Source organism: Cucumis melo, chromosome 11 (genome assembly GCF_025177605.1).
Source record: "Cucumis melo cultivar AY chromosome 11, USDA_Cmelo_AY_1.0, whole genome shotgun sequence".
Taxonomy (NCBI): Eukaryota; Viridiplantae; Streptophyta; class Magnoliopsida; order Cucurbitales; family Cucurbitaceae; genus Cucumis; species Cucumis melo.
Window position 1 is genome coordinate 28353494 of NC_066867.1, and position 20089 is coordinate 28373582.

The 20089-nt window shown below is 35.8% G+C and overlaps 1 protein-coding gene across 1 annotated transcript; it reads right to left on the reverse strand.

Annotated features, from left to right (window-relative positions):
* Positions 1-2997: 2997 nt before the first annotated feature.
* On the reverse strand, positions 2998-16592 carry LOC127151727 (uncharacterized). The gene is made up of 4 exons (XM_051091770.1): positions 16553-16592; positions 15801-15863; positions 13736-15229; positions 2998-4239 (listed from the first exon to the last, which is right to left on the reverse strand). The coding sequence occupies exons 3-4, from the start codon at positions 14611-14613 to the stop codon at positions 3306-3308; spliced, it is 1812 nt and encodes a 603-aa protein (XP_050947727.1). The 5' UTR covers positions 14614-15229; positions 15801-15863; positions 16553-16592; the 3' UTR covers positions 2998-3305.
* Positions 16593-20089: the final 3497 nt, after the last annotated feature.

A 20089-nucleotide genomic window follows, 5' to 3' on the forward strand; every position in this document is an offset into this window, starting at 1 on the left:
GAATGAATAACTAAGAAATGAAATAGAGAAAGGGAAAGCGATTATTCTATGCTTGGCCTCAGTACAAGGACAAGGGTCCAAAGGCGAAGAGTCAGGTTCCAGAGATATAAGGATGAGTTCTTGGAAGTCCAAGATGGAAGTCCAAGACGGGCAGCCTATGTTATGATAACTAGAGCACAATCTATCTAACTAAGAATCATTAGTTTCACAACATAATAAAATACATAGATATTAAGTATCACTTCATTAGAGAAGAAATTGAGATAAGAGAAATCGAAGTTGTCAGGATCCATACCTCGAGCAATGCTTCAACATGCTGACCAATTTGTTAGAGAAAACAAAATTCATATGATGCCTTTATGTAATCGAATTTGAACTACTTGACAAATAGACCAAAGTGGCAATTTCCATGTTACTTGTAAAGGTGGGGGACGAAAAGAAACAAAAGCAAAATACCTATTTTCTGATGTAACCATAAGGCTCATTTTTTAAGCATATCCTTTAAATTTCTACATACAAAAGAAGTCAAAAGTGAGGTGTAGAGAGATTTATTTTGTAAAGTTCATCACATATTGAAAAGCAACAAAGAAGATAAACCTAGTCGGAGAACAATCAAGAACAACCTCAAGATTTTCAACAATGGCATGAAAACAAACAACAAAACCTATTAAGAAAGCAAGAAATACCTTAGAGTATCTTAGAATTTCCACCGAGAATTAAAGAACCTATAAGATTACCTTAAATGATTAGAAACAGAGAAGAAGACCTTTGTATAGATTCAGATTCTTTTAAGAAAGAGGAATTAATTCCTAAATCCTCATCTCAACATTCCTCTAAGATTTCAACCCCAACTTTGTTCAAACCCATTCAACATTACAAAAACATGAATCAAGAAAGTTTCCAAGATTCAAAAGCATAATTTGAATCAAACAAAAGAGAAATGCAATTTCATCAAAAATTTCAGGTAAAAAAGACAGTTATTTGCATACTCAATCTCAAATTCAGCAAACTTAAATTTTTTTCCCAAAACATTTCACAAGTGCATGCAAAAAGAACCAAGATCGAATCTTATATTTGTATCTCTACTAAACCAACATTAAATTAGGAACTATATCAAACTTACTTTCATGAAGTATTCCAAACCTCTCAACTTAAACAGATTAACATTACCTGTCAAGATCGACATTAACATCGATTGCAAAAGTTTCACAAATGGGAGCCATGGAGTCTCTCTCCCATTTCTCAACAAATCCAGTACTCCTCTTGTTATGGTTCTTCCATTTCATATTAGCTCACCTCCTTTTCTAGCCTACATCTTTTAGAAATCAAACTCAATCATGCAATTGGAATGAATAAAATTGGAATTCAATTGAGTCAGTTCATTCTTGAAAATTTGACAGTGAAATTACATGAATTTAGACTCACATATTCACATATATATGCATGTGCGTACTGTTTTTTCTTACTTGTTAATGTTTCCCTTTGTTATGTCACGTTTTAAAACTTGAAATTTTGAAACAACGTTCAAGCTAAGAAAGAAAACTCCATAAAACAAGCAAGCAGAAGTGATTAATCACATTTTTGTTCAAATAGAGCTTACAATGCCCTCCATGCAAATTTGTCAATCAATGCAAAATTGGAAACACGAAAGAAAAATAAAAGCTTCTTAATATCTCAATCAATATTCATGCAAGCTCTTTAGTTGACAAATAAGTCAAATGTGATGTGGAGATTTCAAACTTTGAAAGCAAAAGAGTTATTGAATGATTCAAAATCAAACGAGCAAAAATCAAAATATATTGTAATAAGTAGAGCATAATATATCTAACTAAGAATCACCAGTTTCATAATATAATAAAACACAGAGATATTAGGCATCACTTCATTAGAGAAGAAATTGAGAAAACAGAAACCTGTGTTGTAAAGATCCATACCTCTGGCAATCCTTCGCCATGCTAACCAAGCTAGTTAGAAAAAAAATCAAAACAAAATACCTATTTTCTGATGTAACCATTAGGCTCATTGTTGAAGCATATCCTTTAAATTTCTACATGCAAAAGAAGTCATAAATGAAGTTGAGAGAGAGTTCATTTGGTAAAATTCTTCACATAGATTGAAAAACAATAAAGAAAATAAACCTAGGAGAACCAGTTAACCTTTGTGTTCTTTCTTCCTTCACTAACCTTTCTCTTCATTTTCTTCTACTAATTAATTGCTCTGTCTTCAGAAATCTTCTATCCCTTCTTTTATGTACAACTGAAACGAAAGAGGAAAAATTTTGAGAGATTTGAGATTTGCATGACTGTAAGGTGGAGAGTAACTAAGTTGAGTCCTTTGCATTTCAAGATAGAGCACTTGTATGGTAAATGGAAAATTATCGTCGAAGTATCTCTTATACAAAAAAATTTCACTTTGGGTATGGACATTTGGGTTTTAGATCCAACAGGAAGAATGGTTGATAATCAACCAAGAAATACTCAACAATGGCATGAAAACAAGGAACAAAACCTATTAAAAAAAGCAAGAATTACCTCAGAGTATCCAAAAATTTCCAATAAGAATTAAAGAACCTACAAGATACCACAAATGAAAGGAAACAAAGAAGAAGATCTTTATATAGATTCAGATCCTTCTAAGAAAGAGGAATTAATTCCTAAATCATCATCCCAACATTCCACCAAGATTTCAGACCCTAACATTGTTTCACACCCATTCAACATTAAAGAAACATGAATTAAAAAAAATTCCAAGATACAAAAGAAGAATCTGACTCAAATAAAAAAGAAATGCAATTTCATCAAAATTTTAAGTTAAAAAAGACAGTTATTTCCATATTCAATCTCAAACTCAACAAACTTTAATTTTTTTTAAGAACATTCCACAAGAATTGCATGCATTCTACTTGACCTAACCAGCTGGACTCTAAAGGCTAGGCAGGTCTGGTTTTGGTTAGGCCAAAAGCAAAGAGTTCCCCACACAAGTTCTGATACTGAGGGAGCCCAACGCATTTTACTCGACCTAACCGGCTGGACTCTAAGGGCTAGGCAGGTCTGGTTTTGGTTAGGCCAAAAGCGAAGTGTTCCCCACACAAGTTCTGATACTGAGGGAGCCCAACGCATTTTACTCGACCTAACCGGCTGGACTCTAAGGGCTAGGCAGGTCTGGTTTTGGTTAGGCCAAAAGCAAAGAGTTCCCCACACAAGTTCTGATACTGAAGGAGCCCAACGCATTTTACTCGACCTAACCGGCTGGACTTTAAGGGCTAGGCAGGTCTGGTTTTGGTTAGGCCAAAAGCGAAGAGTTCCTCACACAAGTTCTGATACTGAGGGAGCCCAACGCATTTTACTCGACCTAACCGGTTGGACTCTAAGGGCTAGGCAGGTCTGGTTTTGGTTAGGCCAAAAGCAAAGAGTTCCCCACACAAGTTCTGATACTGAGGGAGCCCAACGCATTTTACTCGACCTAACCGGCTGGACTCTAAGGGCTAGGCAGGTCTGGTTTTGGTTAGGCCAAAAGCGAAGAGTTCCCCACACAAGTTCTGATACTGAGGGAGCCCAACGCATTTTACTCGACCTAACCGGCTGGACTCTAAGGGCTAGGCAGGTCTGGTTTTGGATAGGCCAAAAGCAAAGAGTTCCCCACACAAGTTCTGATACTGAGGGAGCCCAACGCATTTTACTCGACCTAACCGGCTGGACTTTAAGGGCTAGGCAGGTCTGGTTTTGGTTAGGCCAAAAGCGAAGAGTTCCCCACACAAGTTCTGATACTGAGGGAGCCCAACGCATTTTACTCGACCTAACCGGTTGGACTCTAAGGGCTAGGCAGGTCTGGTTTTGGTTAGGCCAAAAGCAAAGAGTTCCCCACACAAGTTCTGATACTGAGGGAGCCCAACGCATTTTACTCGACCTAACCGGCTGGACTCTAAGGGCTAGGCAGGTCTGGTTTTGGTTAGGCCAAAAGCGAAGTGTTCCCCACACAAGTTCTGATACTGAGGGAGCCCAACGCATTTTACTCGACCTAACCGGCTGGACTCTAAGGGCTAGGCAGGTCTGGTTTTGGTTAGGCCAAAAGCAAAGAGTTCCCCACACAAATTCTGATACTGAGGGAGCCCAACGCATTTTACTCGACCTAACCGGCTGGACTCTAAGGGCTAGGCAGGTCTGGTTTTGGTTAGGCCAAAAGCGAAGTGTTCCCCACACAAGTTCTGATACTGAGGGAGCCCAACGCATTTTACTCGACCTAACCGGCTGGACTCTAAGGGCTAGGCAGGTCTGGTTTTGGTTAGGCCAAAAGCAAAGAGTTCCCCACACAAGTTCTGATACTGAGGGAGCCCAACGCATTTTACTCGACCTAACCGGCTGGACTCTAAGGGCTAGGCAGGTCTGGTTTTGGTTAGGCCAAAAGCAAAGAGTTCCCCACACAAGTTCTGATACTGAGGGAGCCCAACGCATTCTACTTGACCTAACCGGCTGAACTCTAAGGGCAAGGCAGGTCTGGTTTTGGTTAGGCCAAGAGTGAAGAGTTCCCCACACAAGTTCTGATACTGAGGGAACTCAACGCATTCTACTTGACCTAACTGGCTGTACTCTAAGGGCTAGGCAAGTCTGGTTTTAGTTAGGTCATGTTTTCAGCAGCACATATTATTAAGTATGTACAGTGTTCACAATATTCATATAATAGATTGCATACATTTTACTCATTTCTAAGCTATTAAAGTACGCATTTTCAACATATTTAAGATATTTAAATAATAAAACAATCACAAACCCAAGCTCCATGCTTAAGGGTTAGGCAAACGTGTTTTCTAAGCTAAAAAACAAAGTAGGCATGATATTTATTCTAAGAATAGAGAATTTGAAAATTTTTAAAATTTAGGCATTTTTGGCAAAATGAAAATTTCCCAAAGAACATGGAACATGCAAAGCTACAACCCCACCCCCACTTAAAGTTGTCCTCAAAGCATGTTAAGCAAGATTCTAAGGATGGAAAAATAAAAGAAAGGGAACAGAAAACCTCCCCTTGCTTGCAAAGGTTCCAAGTTTGGTTATACTTCATTTCCCTTTATTCCTACGGAAAGAAAACAAGAACTTCTATCAAATTTCATTAAAGAGGTTAAACTAAAAATTTAAAACAAAAAAAGTTCTACAAAACTTGAAAGAAAGCAGTTTGCATTGTTAAAGATCGATCATGCAACTGTATTTTCCCTAATTTTACCCGGATCAATGACCAAAGGTTTCTCAAATACTTTCAAACCTCACCTGGAAAATCATCAAAACTTTTATTCCATAAGTCTTATCTTTGTCCTTATTTGGGCATTGTCCTTACTCCAAGAACAAAATTGATCGTTCAAACATGTCACTTTTAAAAGTTTTATTTGTTTTGTTCTTGATATATCCAATTCGAAGATAGTCTAGTAAAAAAAATTGTATTATCTGTGAAAGATGAAGAACTTTTGGTGCTATTTCCAACCATCACCTAGTTAAATTCTATCTAAAATGCAATGAAGTCTAGCATCAAAGTCAATTTATGATTTAATGCAGTGAGAAATAGTTAAGCTTTAGAATACTATCATCTTACATAACTTAAAAAAAAGAACAACAAAAAACTCCTTTATTTTCAGTTAAAGGAAAACACTTACCTCTTATCACGCTATTCCTTCACTCAACAGCATTATGCTCTTGGTCTGTCCTCAAAGAACAATCTTGAAATTACGAAAAAGAAAATCAAATTCAAATATAAGATCAAAGCTAAAATGAAAAAATTATTCGTAGAGATAAAAATTTAAGCATCTAACACTACAAGAGCTGCGAAAGAGCCCTTTTCAACCTCTACAATAACTAATTGAATGCTGACCTTCCTATAAATGTGCATATAATGGTTCAATTCAACACAAGCGAAGCTTTTCTGGTATTTTTAAGCCAGTTTCTCAACCTAAGTGGAAAAAAGGATTCATTTCTCGGAATCAATTTATATCTAATGTTTTATAGAACTCGTCAACACTATTATGTGTTAATATCATTCTAAGAGAGGTTACACATGGATGATGGGTCAACAGAACTGCAAACAGTGTTGCTGAACATTCTAACGTCTAAAAAGATAGATTCACATACGACTGCAGATTGTGTGTCTATATATACGTACCTATTTAAAGAGAGAGAAAGAGAGAGATTTTATTTGTTAATGCACTGTATGGAGTTCATCACTCGGTTCTTAACCAACATGCAAACTTTCAACTCATAAAAAGTAAACCAAAGTTCAGTCTCTCCTATAACAATTGCATAAATTTCTCCTTCCCCTTCTTATCGAAAACTATGATACTTGCTCTCAGTTCCACCCATCCATAATGTAATTTATAACATTTAGTACAGGAGATAGATAGGCCATTACCTCACTTTCTAAGAGTGCAATCTTGTTGGTTGCCTTTTCATGTATCATTTCAAGTTCGTCCAACATCAATTCCATCATCTTATGCTCCTTCAAAGCAGCCTGGAATTGTTTTTTGAGCTCCTTTCTTTCCAGCAAAACATAATCAAACTCGATTTCCAGAAATTGAAAAAATTGTTGCAACTGCATGAAATCAACCATTATCAAGTATAAAAAGGGAAAAACAAATTTTGTATAATCTGTCCAAGTAGCCTATGTGATACTCCAATACTACAATCACTTATTGACTGAAACTAGTAAAGTTCCCAGAAGCCACCAACCCATGTAACCAGAGAAAATTCAATTGTCAATCATATGAACTTTCAACTATAGTCACTTGAGACTGATGAATGAAAACGAACAAACAAAATGTTGAACTACACTTGTCCAACTGATGGTAATAAGTAAAATAGTTCAAACTATTGTTCAATAACTCAAGCTGCAAAGAACTCAATGGTACGATTCTGCCTTTCGAAGTCTTAAACAACTTACTAACGTAATATTTTATGCTTTAGAATATTAAGGATTCTCTAATCTTTACTAGAAACACCGTAATTATTTGATCGTTCCAAACTTTTCACTTTAATATCATACCCATTTATGGCTAACATACTAGTTAAAAGTAGTTTGAGTACTCAGTTAACTCCTACTTGCAAGCAAATGAAAGTCATGGAGATGTTGTCTATAAAAAATCTACTACCGTAATTTGAAGAATATTTTGCTTTATACATATTTTCCACAAAGACAAACCTATGATAAAAAAAAACAGAGAAAAGAAACACAAACAAAATATATCATTGTTGAACAAGCACAGATGACAATCAAGAAACAATGGAGCGAGAGGGCTAACCTGCCTTCCCCTTCGTAAAGCAGCTAAAATTCGTCCAGGAAGAGAGACAATTGCAATTATCCACACAAAGTTGTCCAAAATATGTTTAAGTGAAGACTGACCGAGGTCTTCAACAGCTTCAACCAAGTTTGAACAACAACAACAAATGTTTTCAAGATAAATGAGCATGTACGCATGAAAAACGAGAAAGGCCTCGTGACCAATAATATTGTAACATTAAGGAATTCTAAAGAAAAGCCATTGAACTCACCAGTACCACTACCTTTGTTGCTGAACTACATGCCATTGACCTTTCCGAAGCTGTAACCAGATTTATTGAACCCAGTTCTGAAAAACAAACAAATCCCTTCAACCAAACTGGACCGAGGAAGCCATATAATCAATTGAGCAGGTAAGAAGTTGATACCAAATTTTCATGAAAAGCTATTCACTAAGATAAGAACTTCATAACAAAAGGATGACAATGAACCTTTTTACTAACTGAATCGTAACATAAAAGACGAAAGAATAAACTAGTATTAAGAATAAGCATGGTTATGACATTATGTATTATCTCACCTTGAAGCATGGTCAAAGATTGCTTTTTGAAACCAGAATACGGATCGATCTTATGCTTTTTCATGTTTATGACATTTTGTATCTTCCCTCCTTTTCTCTTACAAAATTCTAACTAAATCAATCTTTGAGTGTAGTGTAATCCATCTAAAAAAGATGAAAATGCTAAAACAAGCACAAAAGTGGCGATTAACGTACATGGCTTGTAGGCATATAAAGGAAGAGATTGAACGCAGCAAATAGCCTTTACTGTAGATGTTCCTTTGGAAATGAATTCATGGTTCTTAGGTAGGTTAGCTTTCTTCGAATTTACTCTCCTTGAAACTTCAGAACTGGGTAGCTTATGGTTTTTATTTTATCATTTGGTTAGAGTGTTGAGATTTTATTGTAATTATTTGTTTCTATCTTTGGGATGTTTGAATTCCTCGATTGGAAGTTTTCCGTACCTTCCTTAGTTCCTTGGTAATATTTTCATTTGATCAACAAAAATTTTCTGTTTCGATGTTAAAAGAATCAAGGTAATAATGGGACAAATGCGGATAGGGAGAAATGCAAGAGTTCTTATTAAAAGAAAGGGGATGGGGAGAAACTATGGCCTCTGTCAAGGTTCCACCTTCAGTTTGGTGAACTTTTTCTAACTCACGAGCCCCTTAGTGCACAGGATTTTAGAATGTTTTCCCTTCTCTTTTTACTTTAAATAGTATCAAAGAAACTTTTTAGTTCTTTTTATGGGGGAGAAACTTACCTAAAGAGACTTAACAGAGTAACAAAAGAATGCAGCACTAAATGGTGGTTATAACGGAAAGCATGCAGCATTTTCTTTGGCGATAACAACCTCCACTTTTAGAGATATTCCTTTGTTTTACTTGTAACTTTATCCTTTCCCGGCAAGGGTTTGTGTTTTATTTTCATGTATGGTTTGCCTTCTACTTCCCTTTAACAAGCCCTTTTGTAGTCCTTTTAGTGCACTCATGACCTCACGTTAAATGTTTTTTTTCTCCAAATTAAAGTTGTGCCTTCATTAATTCATTAATGAAATAGTAATGAATAAAGGAATGGAAATACCTTATACTACATAAAGCTTGGGGTTTAAAAGCTGTGTTTCTATCTCATACACACACAAATTACCTCAGCACATATTCTACTAACGGTTGAAACGGTTTCTACTGGATGTAATCCACACAATGTCTCAGCCCCAAGAAGAATTGCATCACTTCCTGCAAACTCATGAGAAGACAGGTTATAAAAAAACGTCATACAATCATATCCCCTGTCAAGAATGGAACTAAGAACCCTGATTCATACTAAATAGAATGATACAATTGAACATAAAATAGATAAATTTTAAAAAGTTCAACCCAATCTTCAGCATCATTAAAAAGAACCATGACTTAAAAAATCCCTACATCTTCGGTCTTTAAACAATAGAGATTTAAAAATTGAATAACTCACCATCAAGTATAGCATTGGCAACATCAGTAGCTACTGCACGTGTAGGTCTCAAGTTGTTAGTCATGCTGTCTACCACACGAGTTAAAACAGCAGGCTTTCCAGCCATATTACATCTATAAAGGGCAGTTTTCTGAAACAAAAACACCTGTAACAATGTAGAAAACAGAAATAATCAATCCTAACGTAACCATGGTAAAGAATACGAGTAAAAAGTGAGCTGACAATGACTTACCTCTACACTTTCAATCTTTGCAAATATTTGAGTTTGGTTAAGGTCACCTAGCTTAGAAAGAAATTGTCGAGCCTACATAAAAATTTAATTTAGCAATCAATATCCTCTATTGTAATAATCAACATAGTCAAATCACCCACAATTGATCATTTGTTTAAAGTGAAGACTCAATGCAAGGAAATAATACTTGTCAAACATCTTCCACATGTCTAGCATGTGACAGAGAGAGGAAGTCAATCTTGTTTTTTACTCCCCACGTAGCTATGATCTAAAGTCACCAGTCAGCATCAAAAAATACTATGAGCTACCAATCATGTTAAGGTTGTATAAGCTAATTGCAAGCAATCAAAGAGACTTAACAGACATAACAAACAGGAAACTGAAGAATGTTACTCTTTGCCTTTCTCAGCAAGTGTTGGAAGATCAATGTGAATTTCAGCAGCATGCAAAGTGTACATTGTACCAACCAACGTGGCAGAGTTCTTTACCACACAACCAACATCATCTCCTTTCACTTCGAAAACCTGATAAATCCCCGACAGACATAACTCAGCATAACATCATTTACCACGATTCCTTACAGTGAAAAAAAATTTGAAGATCCCTACCAATATGCCCCATTACCTCCAACCAGACAGATGTTTCACTTCCAGTAAAGAGGTACTGACCAAGAAAAAGGGTGTCTCCTTTCTTAACGGCCTATATAAGAAAATTTCAAGTTTAGTAATATGAAGGAGATTATTGTATAATCAATGCAGTGAATGAAAGAACGCCCATCTTTTATAAACTTTGACTTTGCAAAATATCTTATTTGCATAAACTAAAGAATATTACTACGTGGTCGTCGGCCTCTTGAAACTCTCTTTCCTTTGAATTACATATCCCACAGAGCGGTAGAGGTATTAGACAGATTATCTTAAGCGTTCGCAGATTGAATGAATAACTAAGAAATGAAATAGAGAAAGGGAAAGCAATTATCCTACGCTTGGCCTCAGTACAAGGACAAGGGCCAAAGGCGAAGAGTCAGGTTCTAGTGATATAACTAGAGCACAATCTATCTAACTAAGAATCATTAGTTTCACAACATAATAAAATACATAGATATTAGGTATCACTTCATTAGAGAAGAAATTGAGATAAGAGAAATCGAAGTTGTCAGATCCATACCTCGAGCAATGCTTCAACATGCTGACCAATTTGTTAGAGAAAACAAAATTCATATGATGCCTTTATGTAATCGAATTTGAACTACTTGACAAATAGACCAAAGTGGCAATTTCCATGTTACTTGTAAAGGTGGGGGACGAAAAGAAACAAAAGCAAAATACCTATTTTCTGATGTAACCATAAGGCTCATTTTTTAAGCATATCCTTTAAATTTCTACATACAAAAGAAGTCAAAAGTGAGGTGTAGAGAGATTTATTTTGTAAAGTTCATCACATATTGAAAAGCAACAAAGAAGATAAACCTAGTCGGAGAACAATCAAGAACAACCTCAAGATTTTCAACAATGGCATGAAAACAAACAACAAAACCTATTAAGAAAGCAAGAATTACCTTAGAGTATCTTAGAATTTCCACCGAGAATTAAAGAACCTATAAAATTACCTTAAATGATTAGAAACAGAGAAGAAGACCTTTGTATAGATTCAGATTCTTTTAAGAAAGAGGAATTAATTCCTAAATCCTCATCCCAACATTCCTCTAAGATTTCAACCCCAACTTTGTTCAAACCCATTCAACATTACAAAAACATGAATCAAGAAAGTTTCCAAGATTCAAAAGCATAATTTGAATCAAACAAAAGAGAAATGCAATTTCATCAAAAATTTTAGGTAAAAAAGACAGTTATTTGCATACTCAATCTCAAATTCAGCAAACTTAAATTTTTTTCCCAAAACATTTCACAAGTGCATGCAAAAAGAACCAAGATCGAATCTTATATTTGTATCTCTACTAAACCAACATTAAATTAGGAACTATATCAAACTTACTTTCATGAAGTATTCCAAACCTCTCAACTTAAACAGATTAACATTACCTGTCAAGATCGACATTAACATCGATTGCAAAAGTTTCACAAATGGGAGCCATGGAGTCTCTCTCCCATTTCTCAACAAATCCAGTACTCCTCTTGTTATGGTTCTTCCATTTCATATTAGCTCACCTCCTTTTCTAGCCTACATCTTTTAGAAATCAAACTCAATCATGCAATTGAAATGAATAAAATTGGAATTCAATTGAGTCAGTTCATTCTTGAAAATTTGACAGTGAAATTACATGAATTTAGACTCACATATTCACATATATATGCATGTGCGTACTGTTTTTTCTTACTTGTTAATGTTTCCCTTTGTTATGTCACGTTTTAAAACTTGAAATTTTGAAACAACGTTCAAGCTAAGAAAGAAAACTCCATAAAACAAGCAAGCAGAAGTGATTAATCACATTTTTGTTCAAATAGAGCTTACAATGCCCTCCATGCAAATTTGTCAATCAATGCAAAATTGGAAACAAGAAAGAAAAATAAAAGCTTCTTAATATCTCAATCAATATTCATGCAAGCTCTTTAGTTGACAAATAAGTCAAATGTGATGTGGAGATTTCAAACTTTGAAAGCAAAAGAGTTATTGAATGATTCAAAATCAAACGAGCAAAAATCAAAATATATTGTAATAAGTAGAGCATAATATATCTAACTAAGAATCACCAGTTTCATAATATAATAAAACACAGAGATATTAGGCATCACTTCATTAGAGAAGAAATTGAGAAAACAGAAACCTGTGTTGTAAAGATCCATACCTCTGGCAATGCTTCGCCATGCTAACCAAGCTAGTTAGAAAAAAAATCAAAACAAAATACCTATTTTCTGATGTAACCATTAGGCTCATTGTTGAAGCATATCCTTTAAATTTCTACATGCAAAAGAAGTCATAAATGAAGTTGAGAGAGAGTTCATTTGGTAAAATTCTTCACATAGATTGAAAAACAATAAAGAAAATAAACCTAGGAGAACCAGTTAACCTTTGTGTTCTTTCTTCCTTCACTAACCTTTCTCTTCATTTTCTTCTACTAATTAATTGCTCTGTCTTCAGAAATCTTCTATCCCTTCTTTTATGTACAACTGAAACGAAAGAGGAAAAATTTTGAGAGATTTAAGATTTGCATGACTGTAAGGTGGAGAGTAACTAAGTTGAGTCCTTTGCATTTCAAGATAGAGCACTTGTATGGTAAATGGAAAATTATCGTCGAAGTATCTCTTATACAAAAAAATTTCACTTTGGATATGGACATTTGGGTTTTAGATCCAACAGGAAGAATGGTTGATAATCAACCAAGAAATACTCAACAATGGCATGAAAACAAGGAACAAAACCTATTAAAAAAAGCAAGAATTACCTCAGAGTATCCAAAAATTTCCAATAAGAATTAAAGAACCTACAAGATACCACAAATGAAAGGAAACAAAGAAGAAGATCTTTATATAGATTCAGATCCTTCTAAGAAAGAGGAATTAATTCCTAAATCATCATCCCAACATTCCACCAAGATTTCAGACCCTAACATTGTTTCACACCCATTCAACATTAAAGAAACATGAATTAAAAAAAATTCCAAGATACAAAAGAAGAATCTGACTCAAATAAAAAAGAAATGCAATTTCATCAAAATTTTAAGTTAAAAAAGACAGTTATTTCCATATTCAATCTCAAACTCAACAAACTTTAATTTTTTTTAAGAACATTCCACAAGAATTGCATGCATTCTACTTGACCTAACCAGCTGGACTCTAAGGGCTAGGCAGGTCTGGTTTTGGTTAGGCCAAAAGCAAAGAGTTCCCCACACAAGTTCTGATACTGAGGGAGCCCAACGCATTTTACTCGACCTAACCGGCTGGACTCTAAGGGCTAGGCAGGTCTGGTTTTGGTTAGGCCAAAAGCGAAGAGTTCCCCACACAAGTTCTGATACTGAGGGAGCCCAACGCATTTTACTCGACCTAACCGGCTGGACTCTAAGGGCTAGGCAGGTCTGGTTTTGGTTAGGCCAAAAGCAAAGAGTTCCCCACACAAGTTCTGATACTGAGGGAGCCCAACGCATTTTACTCGACCTAACCGGCTGGACTTTAAGGGCTAGGCAGGTCTGGTTTTGGTTAGGCCAAAAGCGAAGAGTTCCCCACACAAGTTCTGATACTGAGGGAGCCCAACGCATTTTACTCGACCTAACCGGTTGGACTCTAAGGGCTAGGCAGGTCTGGTTTTGGTTAGGCCAAAAGCAAAGAGTTCCCCACACAAGTTCTGATACTGAGGGAGCCCAACGCATTTTACTCGACCTAACCGGCTGGACTCTAAGGGCTAGGCAGGTCTGGTTTTGGTTAGGCCAAAAGCGAAGTGTTCCCCACACAAGTTCTGATACTGAGGGAGCCCAACGCATTTTACTCGACCTAACCGGCTGGACTCTAAGGGCTAGGCAGGTCTGGTTTTGGTTAGGCCAAAAGCAAAGAGTTCCCCACACAAGTTCTGATACTGAGGGAGCCCAACGCATTTTACTCGACCTAACCGGCTGGACTCTAAGGGCTAGGCAGGTCTGGTTTTGGTTAGGCCAAAAGCGAAGTGTTCCCCACACAAGTTCTGATACTGAGGGAGCCCAACGCATTTTACTCGACCTAACCGGCTGGACTCTAAGGGCTAGGCAGATATGGTTTTGGTTAGGCCAAAAGCGAAGTGTTCCCCACACAAGTTCTGATACTGAGGGAGCCCAACGCATTTTACTCGACCTAACCGGCTGGACTCTAAGGGCTAGGCAGGTCTGGTTTTGGTTAGGCCAAAAGCGAAGTGTTCCCCACACAAGTTCTGATACTGAGGGAGCCCAACGCATTTTACTCGACCTAACCGGCTGGACTCTAAGGGCTAGGCAGGTCTGGTTTTGGTTAGGCCAAAAGCGAAGAGTTCCCCACACAAGTTCTGATACTGAGGGAGCCCAACGCATTTTACTCGACCTAACCGGCTGGACTCTAAGGGCTAGGCAGGTCTGGTTTTGGTTAGGCCAAAAGCAAAGAGTTCCCCACACAAGTTCTGATACTGAGGGAGCCCAACGCATTCTACTTGACCTAACCGGCTGAACTCTAAGGGCAAGGCAGGTCTGGTTTTGGTTAGGCCAAGAGTGAAGAGTTCCCCACACAAGTTCTGATACTGAGGGAACTCAACGCATTCTACTTGACCTAACTGGCTGTACTCTAAGGGCTAGGCAAGTCTGGTTTTAGTTAGGTCATGTTTTCAGCAGCACATATTATTAAGTATGTACAGTGTTCACAATATTCATATAATAGATTGCATACATTTTACTCATTTCTAAGCTATTAAAGTACGCATTTTCAACATATTTAAGATATTTAAATAATAAAACAATCACAAACCCAAGCTCCATGCTTAAGGGTTAGGCAAACGTGTTTTCTAAGCTAAAAAACAAAGTAGGCATGATATTTATTCTAAGAATAGAGAATTTGAAAATTTTTAAAATTTAGGCATTTTTGGCAAAATGAAAATTTCCCAAAGAACATGGAACATGCAAAGCTACAACCCCACCCCCACTTAAAGTTGTCCTCAAAGCATGTTAAGCAAGATTCTAAGGATGGAAAAATAAAAGAAAGGGAACAGAAAACCTCCCCTTGCTTGCAAAGGTTCCAAGTTTGGTTATACTTCATTTCCCTTTATTCCTACGGAAAGAAAACAAGAACTTCTATCAAATTTCATTAAAGAGGTTAAACTAAAAATTTAAAACAAAAAAAGTTCTACAAAACTTGAAAGAAAACAGTTTGCATTGTTAAAGATCGATCATGCAACTGTATTTTCCCTAATTTTACCCGGATCAATGACCAAAGGTTTCTCAAATACTTTCAAACCTCACCTGAAAAATCATCAAAACTTTTATTCCATAAGTCTTATCTTTGTCCTTATTTGGGCATTGTCCTTACTCCAAGAACAAAATTGATCGTTCAAACATGTCACTTTTAAAAGTTTTATTTGTTTTGTTCTTGATATATCCAATTCGAAGATAGTCTAGTAAAAAAAATTGTATTATCTGTGAAAGATGAAGAACTTTTGGTGCTATTTCCAACCATCACCTAGTTAAATTCTATCTAAAATGCAATGAAGTCTAGCATCAAAGTCAATTTATGATTTAATGCAGTGAGAAATAGTTAAGCTTTAGAATACTATCATCTTACATAACTTAAAAAAAAGAACAACAAAAAACTCCTTTATTTTCAGTTAAAGGAAAACACTTACCTCTTATCACGCTATTCCTTCACTCAACAGCATTATGCTCTTGGTCTGTCCTCAAAGAACAATCTTGAAATTACGAAAAAGAAAATCAAATTCAAATATAAGATCAAAGCTAAAATGAAAAAATTATTCGTAGAGATAAAAATTTAAGCATCTTCTAACACTACAAGAGCTGCGAAAGAGCCCTTTTCAACCTCTACAATAACTAATTGAATGCTGACCTTCCTACAAATGTGCATATAATGGTTCAATTCAACACAAGCGAAGCTTTTCTGGTATTTTTAAGCCAGTTTCTCAACCTAAGTGGAAAAAAGGATTCATTTCTCGGAATCAATTTATATCTAATGTTTTATAGAACTCGTCAACACTATTATGTGTTAATATCATTCTAAGAGAGGTTACACATGGATGATGGGTCAACAGAACTGCAAACAGTGTTGCTGAACATTCTAACGTCTAAAAAGATAGATTCACATACGACTGCAGATTGTGTGTCTATATATACGTACCTATTTAAAGAGAGAGAAAGAGAGAGATTTTATTTGTTAATGCACTGTATGGAGTTCATCACTCGGTTCTTAACCAACATGCAAACTTTCAACTCATAAAAAGTAAACCAAAGTTCAGTCTCTCCTATAACAATTGCATAAATTTCTCCTTCCCCTTCTTATCGAAAACTATGATACTTGCTCTCAGTTCCACCCATCCATAATGTAATTTATAACATTTAGTACAGGAGATAGATAGGCCATTACCTCACTTTCTAAGAGTGCAATCTTGTTGGTTGCCTTTTCATGTATCTTTTCAAGTTCGTCCAACATCAATTCCATCATCTTATGCTCCTTCAAAGCAGCCTGGAATTGTTTTTTGAGCTCCTTTCTTTCCAGCAAAACATAATCAAACTCGATTTCCAGAAATTGAAAAAATTGTTGCAACTGCATGAAATCAACCATTATCAAGTATAAAAAGGGAAAAACAAATTTTGTATAATCTGTCCAAGTAGCCTATGTGATACTCCAATACTACAATCACTTATTGACTGAAACTAGTAAAGTTCCCAGAAGCCACCAACCCATGTAACCAGAGAAAATTCAATTGTCAATCATATGAACTTTCAACTATAGTCACTTGAGACTGATGAATGAAAACGAACAAACAAAATGTTGAACTACACTTGTCCAACTGATGGTAATAAGTAAAATAGTTCAAACTATTGTTCAATAACTCAAGCTGCAAAGAACTCAATGGTACGATTCTGCCTTTCGAAGTCTTAAACAACTTACTAACGTAATATTTTATGCTTTAGAATATTAAGGATTCTCTAATCTTTACTAGAAACACCGTAATTATTTGATCGTTCCAAACTTTTCACTTTAATATCATACCCATTTATGGCTAACATACTAGTTAAAAGTAGTTTGAGTACTCAGTTAACTCCTACTTGCAAGCAAATGAAAGTCATGGAGATGTTGTCTATAAAAAATCTACTACCGTAATTTGAAGAATATTTTGCTTTATACATATTTTCCACAAAGACAAACCTATGATAAAAAAAAACAGAGAAAAGAAACACAAACAAAATATATCATTGTTGAACAAGCACAGATGACAATCAAGAAACAATGGAGCGAGAGGGCTAACCTGCCTTCCCCTTCGTAAAGCAGCTAAAATTCGTCCAGGAAGAGAGACAATTGCAATTATCCACACAAAGTTGTCCAAAATATGTTTAAGTGAAGACTGACCGAGGTCTTCAACAGCTTCAACCAAGTTTGAACAACAACAAAGGTTTTCAAGATAAATGAGCATGTACGCATGAAAAACGAGAAAGGCCTCGTGACCAATAATATTGTAACATTAAGGAATTCTAAAGAAAAGCCATTGAACCCACCAGTACCACTACCTTTGTTGCTGAACTACATGCCAATGACCTTTTCGAAGCTGTAACCAGATTTATTGAACCCAGTTCTGCAAAACAAACAAATCCCTTCAACCAAACTGGACCGAGGAAGCCATATAATCAATTGAGCAGGTAAGAAGTTGATACCAAATTTTCATGAAAAGCTATTCACTAAGATAAGAACTTCATAACAAAAGGATGACAATGAACCTTTTTACTAACTGAATCGTAACATAAAAGACGAAAGAATAAACTAGTATTAAGAATAAGCATGGTTATGACATTATGTATTATCTCACCTTGAAGCATGGTCAAAGATTGCTTTTTGAAACCAGAATACGGATCGATCTTATGCTTTTTCATGTTTATGACATTTTGTATCTTCCCTCCTTTTCTCTTACAAAATTCTAACTAAATCAATCTTTGAGTGTAGTGTAATCCATCTAAAAAAGATGAAAATGCTAAAACAAGCACAAAAGTGGCGATTAACGTACATGGCTTGTAGGCATATAAAGGAAGAGATTGAACGCAGCAAATAGCCTTTACTGTAGATGTTCCTTTGGAAATGAATTCATGGTTCTTAGGTAGGTTAGCTTTCTTCGAATTTACTCTCCTTGAAACTTCAGAACTGGGTAGCTTATGGTTTTTATTTTATCATTTGGTTAGAGTGTTGAGATTTTATTGTAATTATTTGTTTCTATCTTTGGGATGTTTGAATTCCTCGATTGGAAGTTTTCCGTAACTTCCTTAGTTCCTTGGTAATATTTTCATTTGATCAACAAAAATTTTCTGTTTCGATGTTAAAAGAATCAAGGTAATAATGGGACAAATGCGGATAGGGAGAAATGCAAGAGTTCTTATTAAAAGAAAGGGGATGGGGAGAAACTATGGCCTCTGTCAAGGTTCCACCTTCAGTTTGGTGAACTTTTTCTAACTCACGAGCCCCTTAGTGCACAGGATTTTAGAATGTTTTCCCTTCTCTTTTTACTTTAAATAGTATCAAAGAAACTTTTTAGTTCTTTTTATGGGGGAGAAACTTACCTAAAGAGACTTAACAGAGTAACAAAAGAATGCAGCACTAAATGGTGGTTATAACGGAAAGCATGCAGCATTTTCTTTGGCGATAACAACCTCCACTTTTAGAGATATTCCTTTGTTTTACTTGTAACTTTATCCTTTCCCGGCAAGGGTTTGTGTTTTATTTTCATGTATGGTTTGCCTTCTACTTCCCTTTAACAAGCCCTTTTGTAGTCCTTTTAGTGCACTCATGACCTCACGTTAAATGTTTTTTTTCTCCAAATTAAAGTTGTGCCTTCATTAATTCATTAATGAAATAGTAATGAATAAAGGAATGGAAATACCTTATACTACATAAAGCTTGGGGTTTAAAAGCTGTGTTTCTATCTCATACACACACAAATTACCTCAGCACATATTCTACTAACGGTTGAAACGGTTTCTACTGGATGTAATCCACACAATGTCTCAGCCCCAAGAAGAATTGCATCACTTCCTGCAAACTCATGAGAAGACAGGTTATAAAAAAACGTCATACAATCATATCCCCTGTCAAGAATGGAACTAAGAACCCTGATTCATACTAAATAGAATGATACAATTGAACATAAAATAGATAAATTTTAAAAAGTTCAACCCAATCTTCAGCATCATTAAAAAGAACCATGACTTAAAAAATCCTTACATCTTCGGTCTTTAAACAATAGAGATTTAAAAATTGAATAACTCACCATCAAGTACAGCATTGGCAACATCAGTAGCTACTGCACGTGTAGGTCTCAAGTTGTTAGTCATGCTGTCTACCACACGAGTTAAAACAGCAGGCTTTCCAGCCATATTACATCTATAAAGGGCAGTTTTCTGAAACAAAAGCACCTGTAACAATGTAGAAAACAGAAATAATCAATCCTAACGTAACCATGGTAAAGAATACGAGTAAAAAGTGAGCTGACAATGACTTACCTCTACACTTTCAATCTTTGCAAATATTTGAGTTTGGTTAAGGTCACCTAGCTTAGAAAGAAATTGTCGAGCCTACATAAAAATTTAATTTAGCAATCAATATCCTCTATTGTAATAATCAACATAGTCAAATCACCCACAATTGATCATTTGTTTAAAGTGAAGACTCAATGCAAGGAAATAATACTTGTCAAACATCTTCCACATGTCTAGCATGTGACAGAGAGAGGAAGTCAATCTTGTTTTTTACTCCCCACGTAGCTATGATCTAAAGTCACCAGTCAGCATCAAAAAATACTATGAGCTACCAATCATGTTAAGGTTGTATAAGCTAATTGCAAGCAATCAAAGAGACTTAACAGACATAACAAACAGGAAACTGAAGAATGTTACTCTTTGCCTTTCTCAGTAAGTG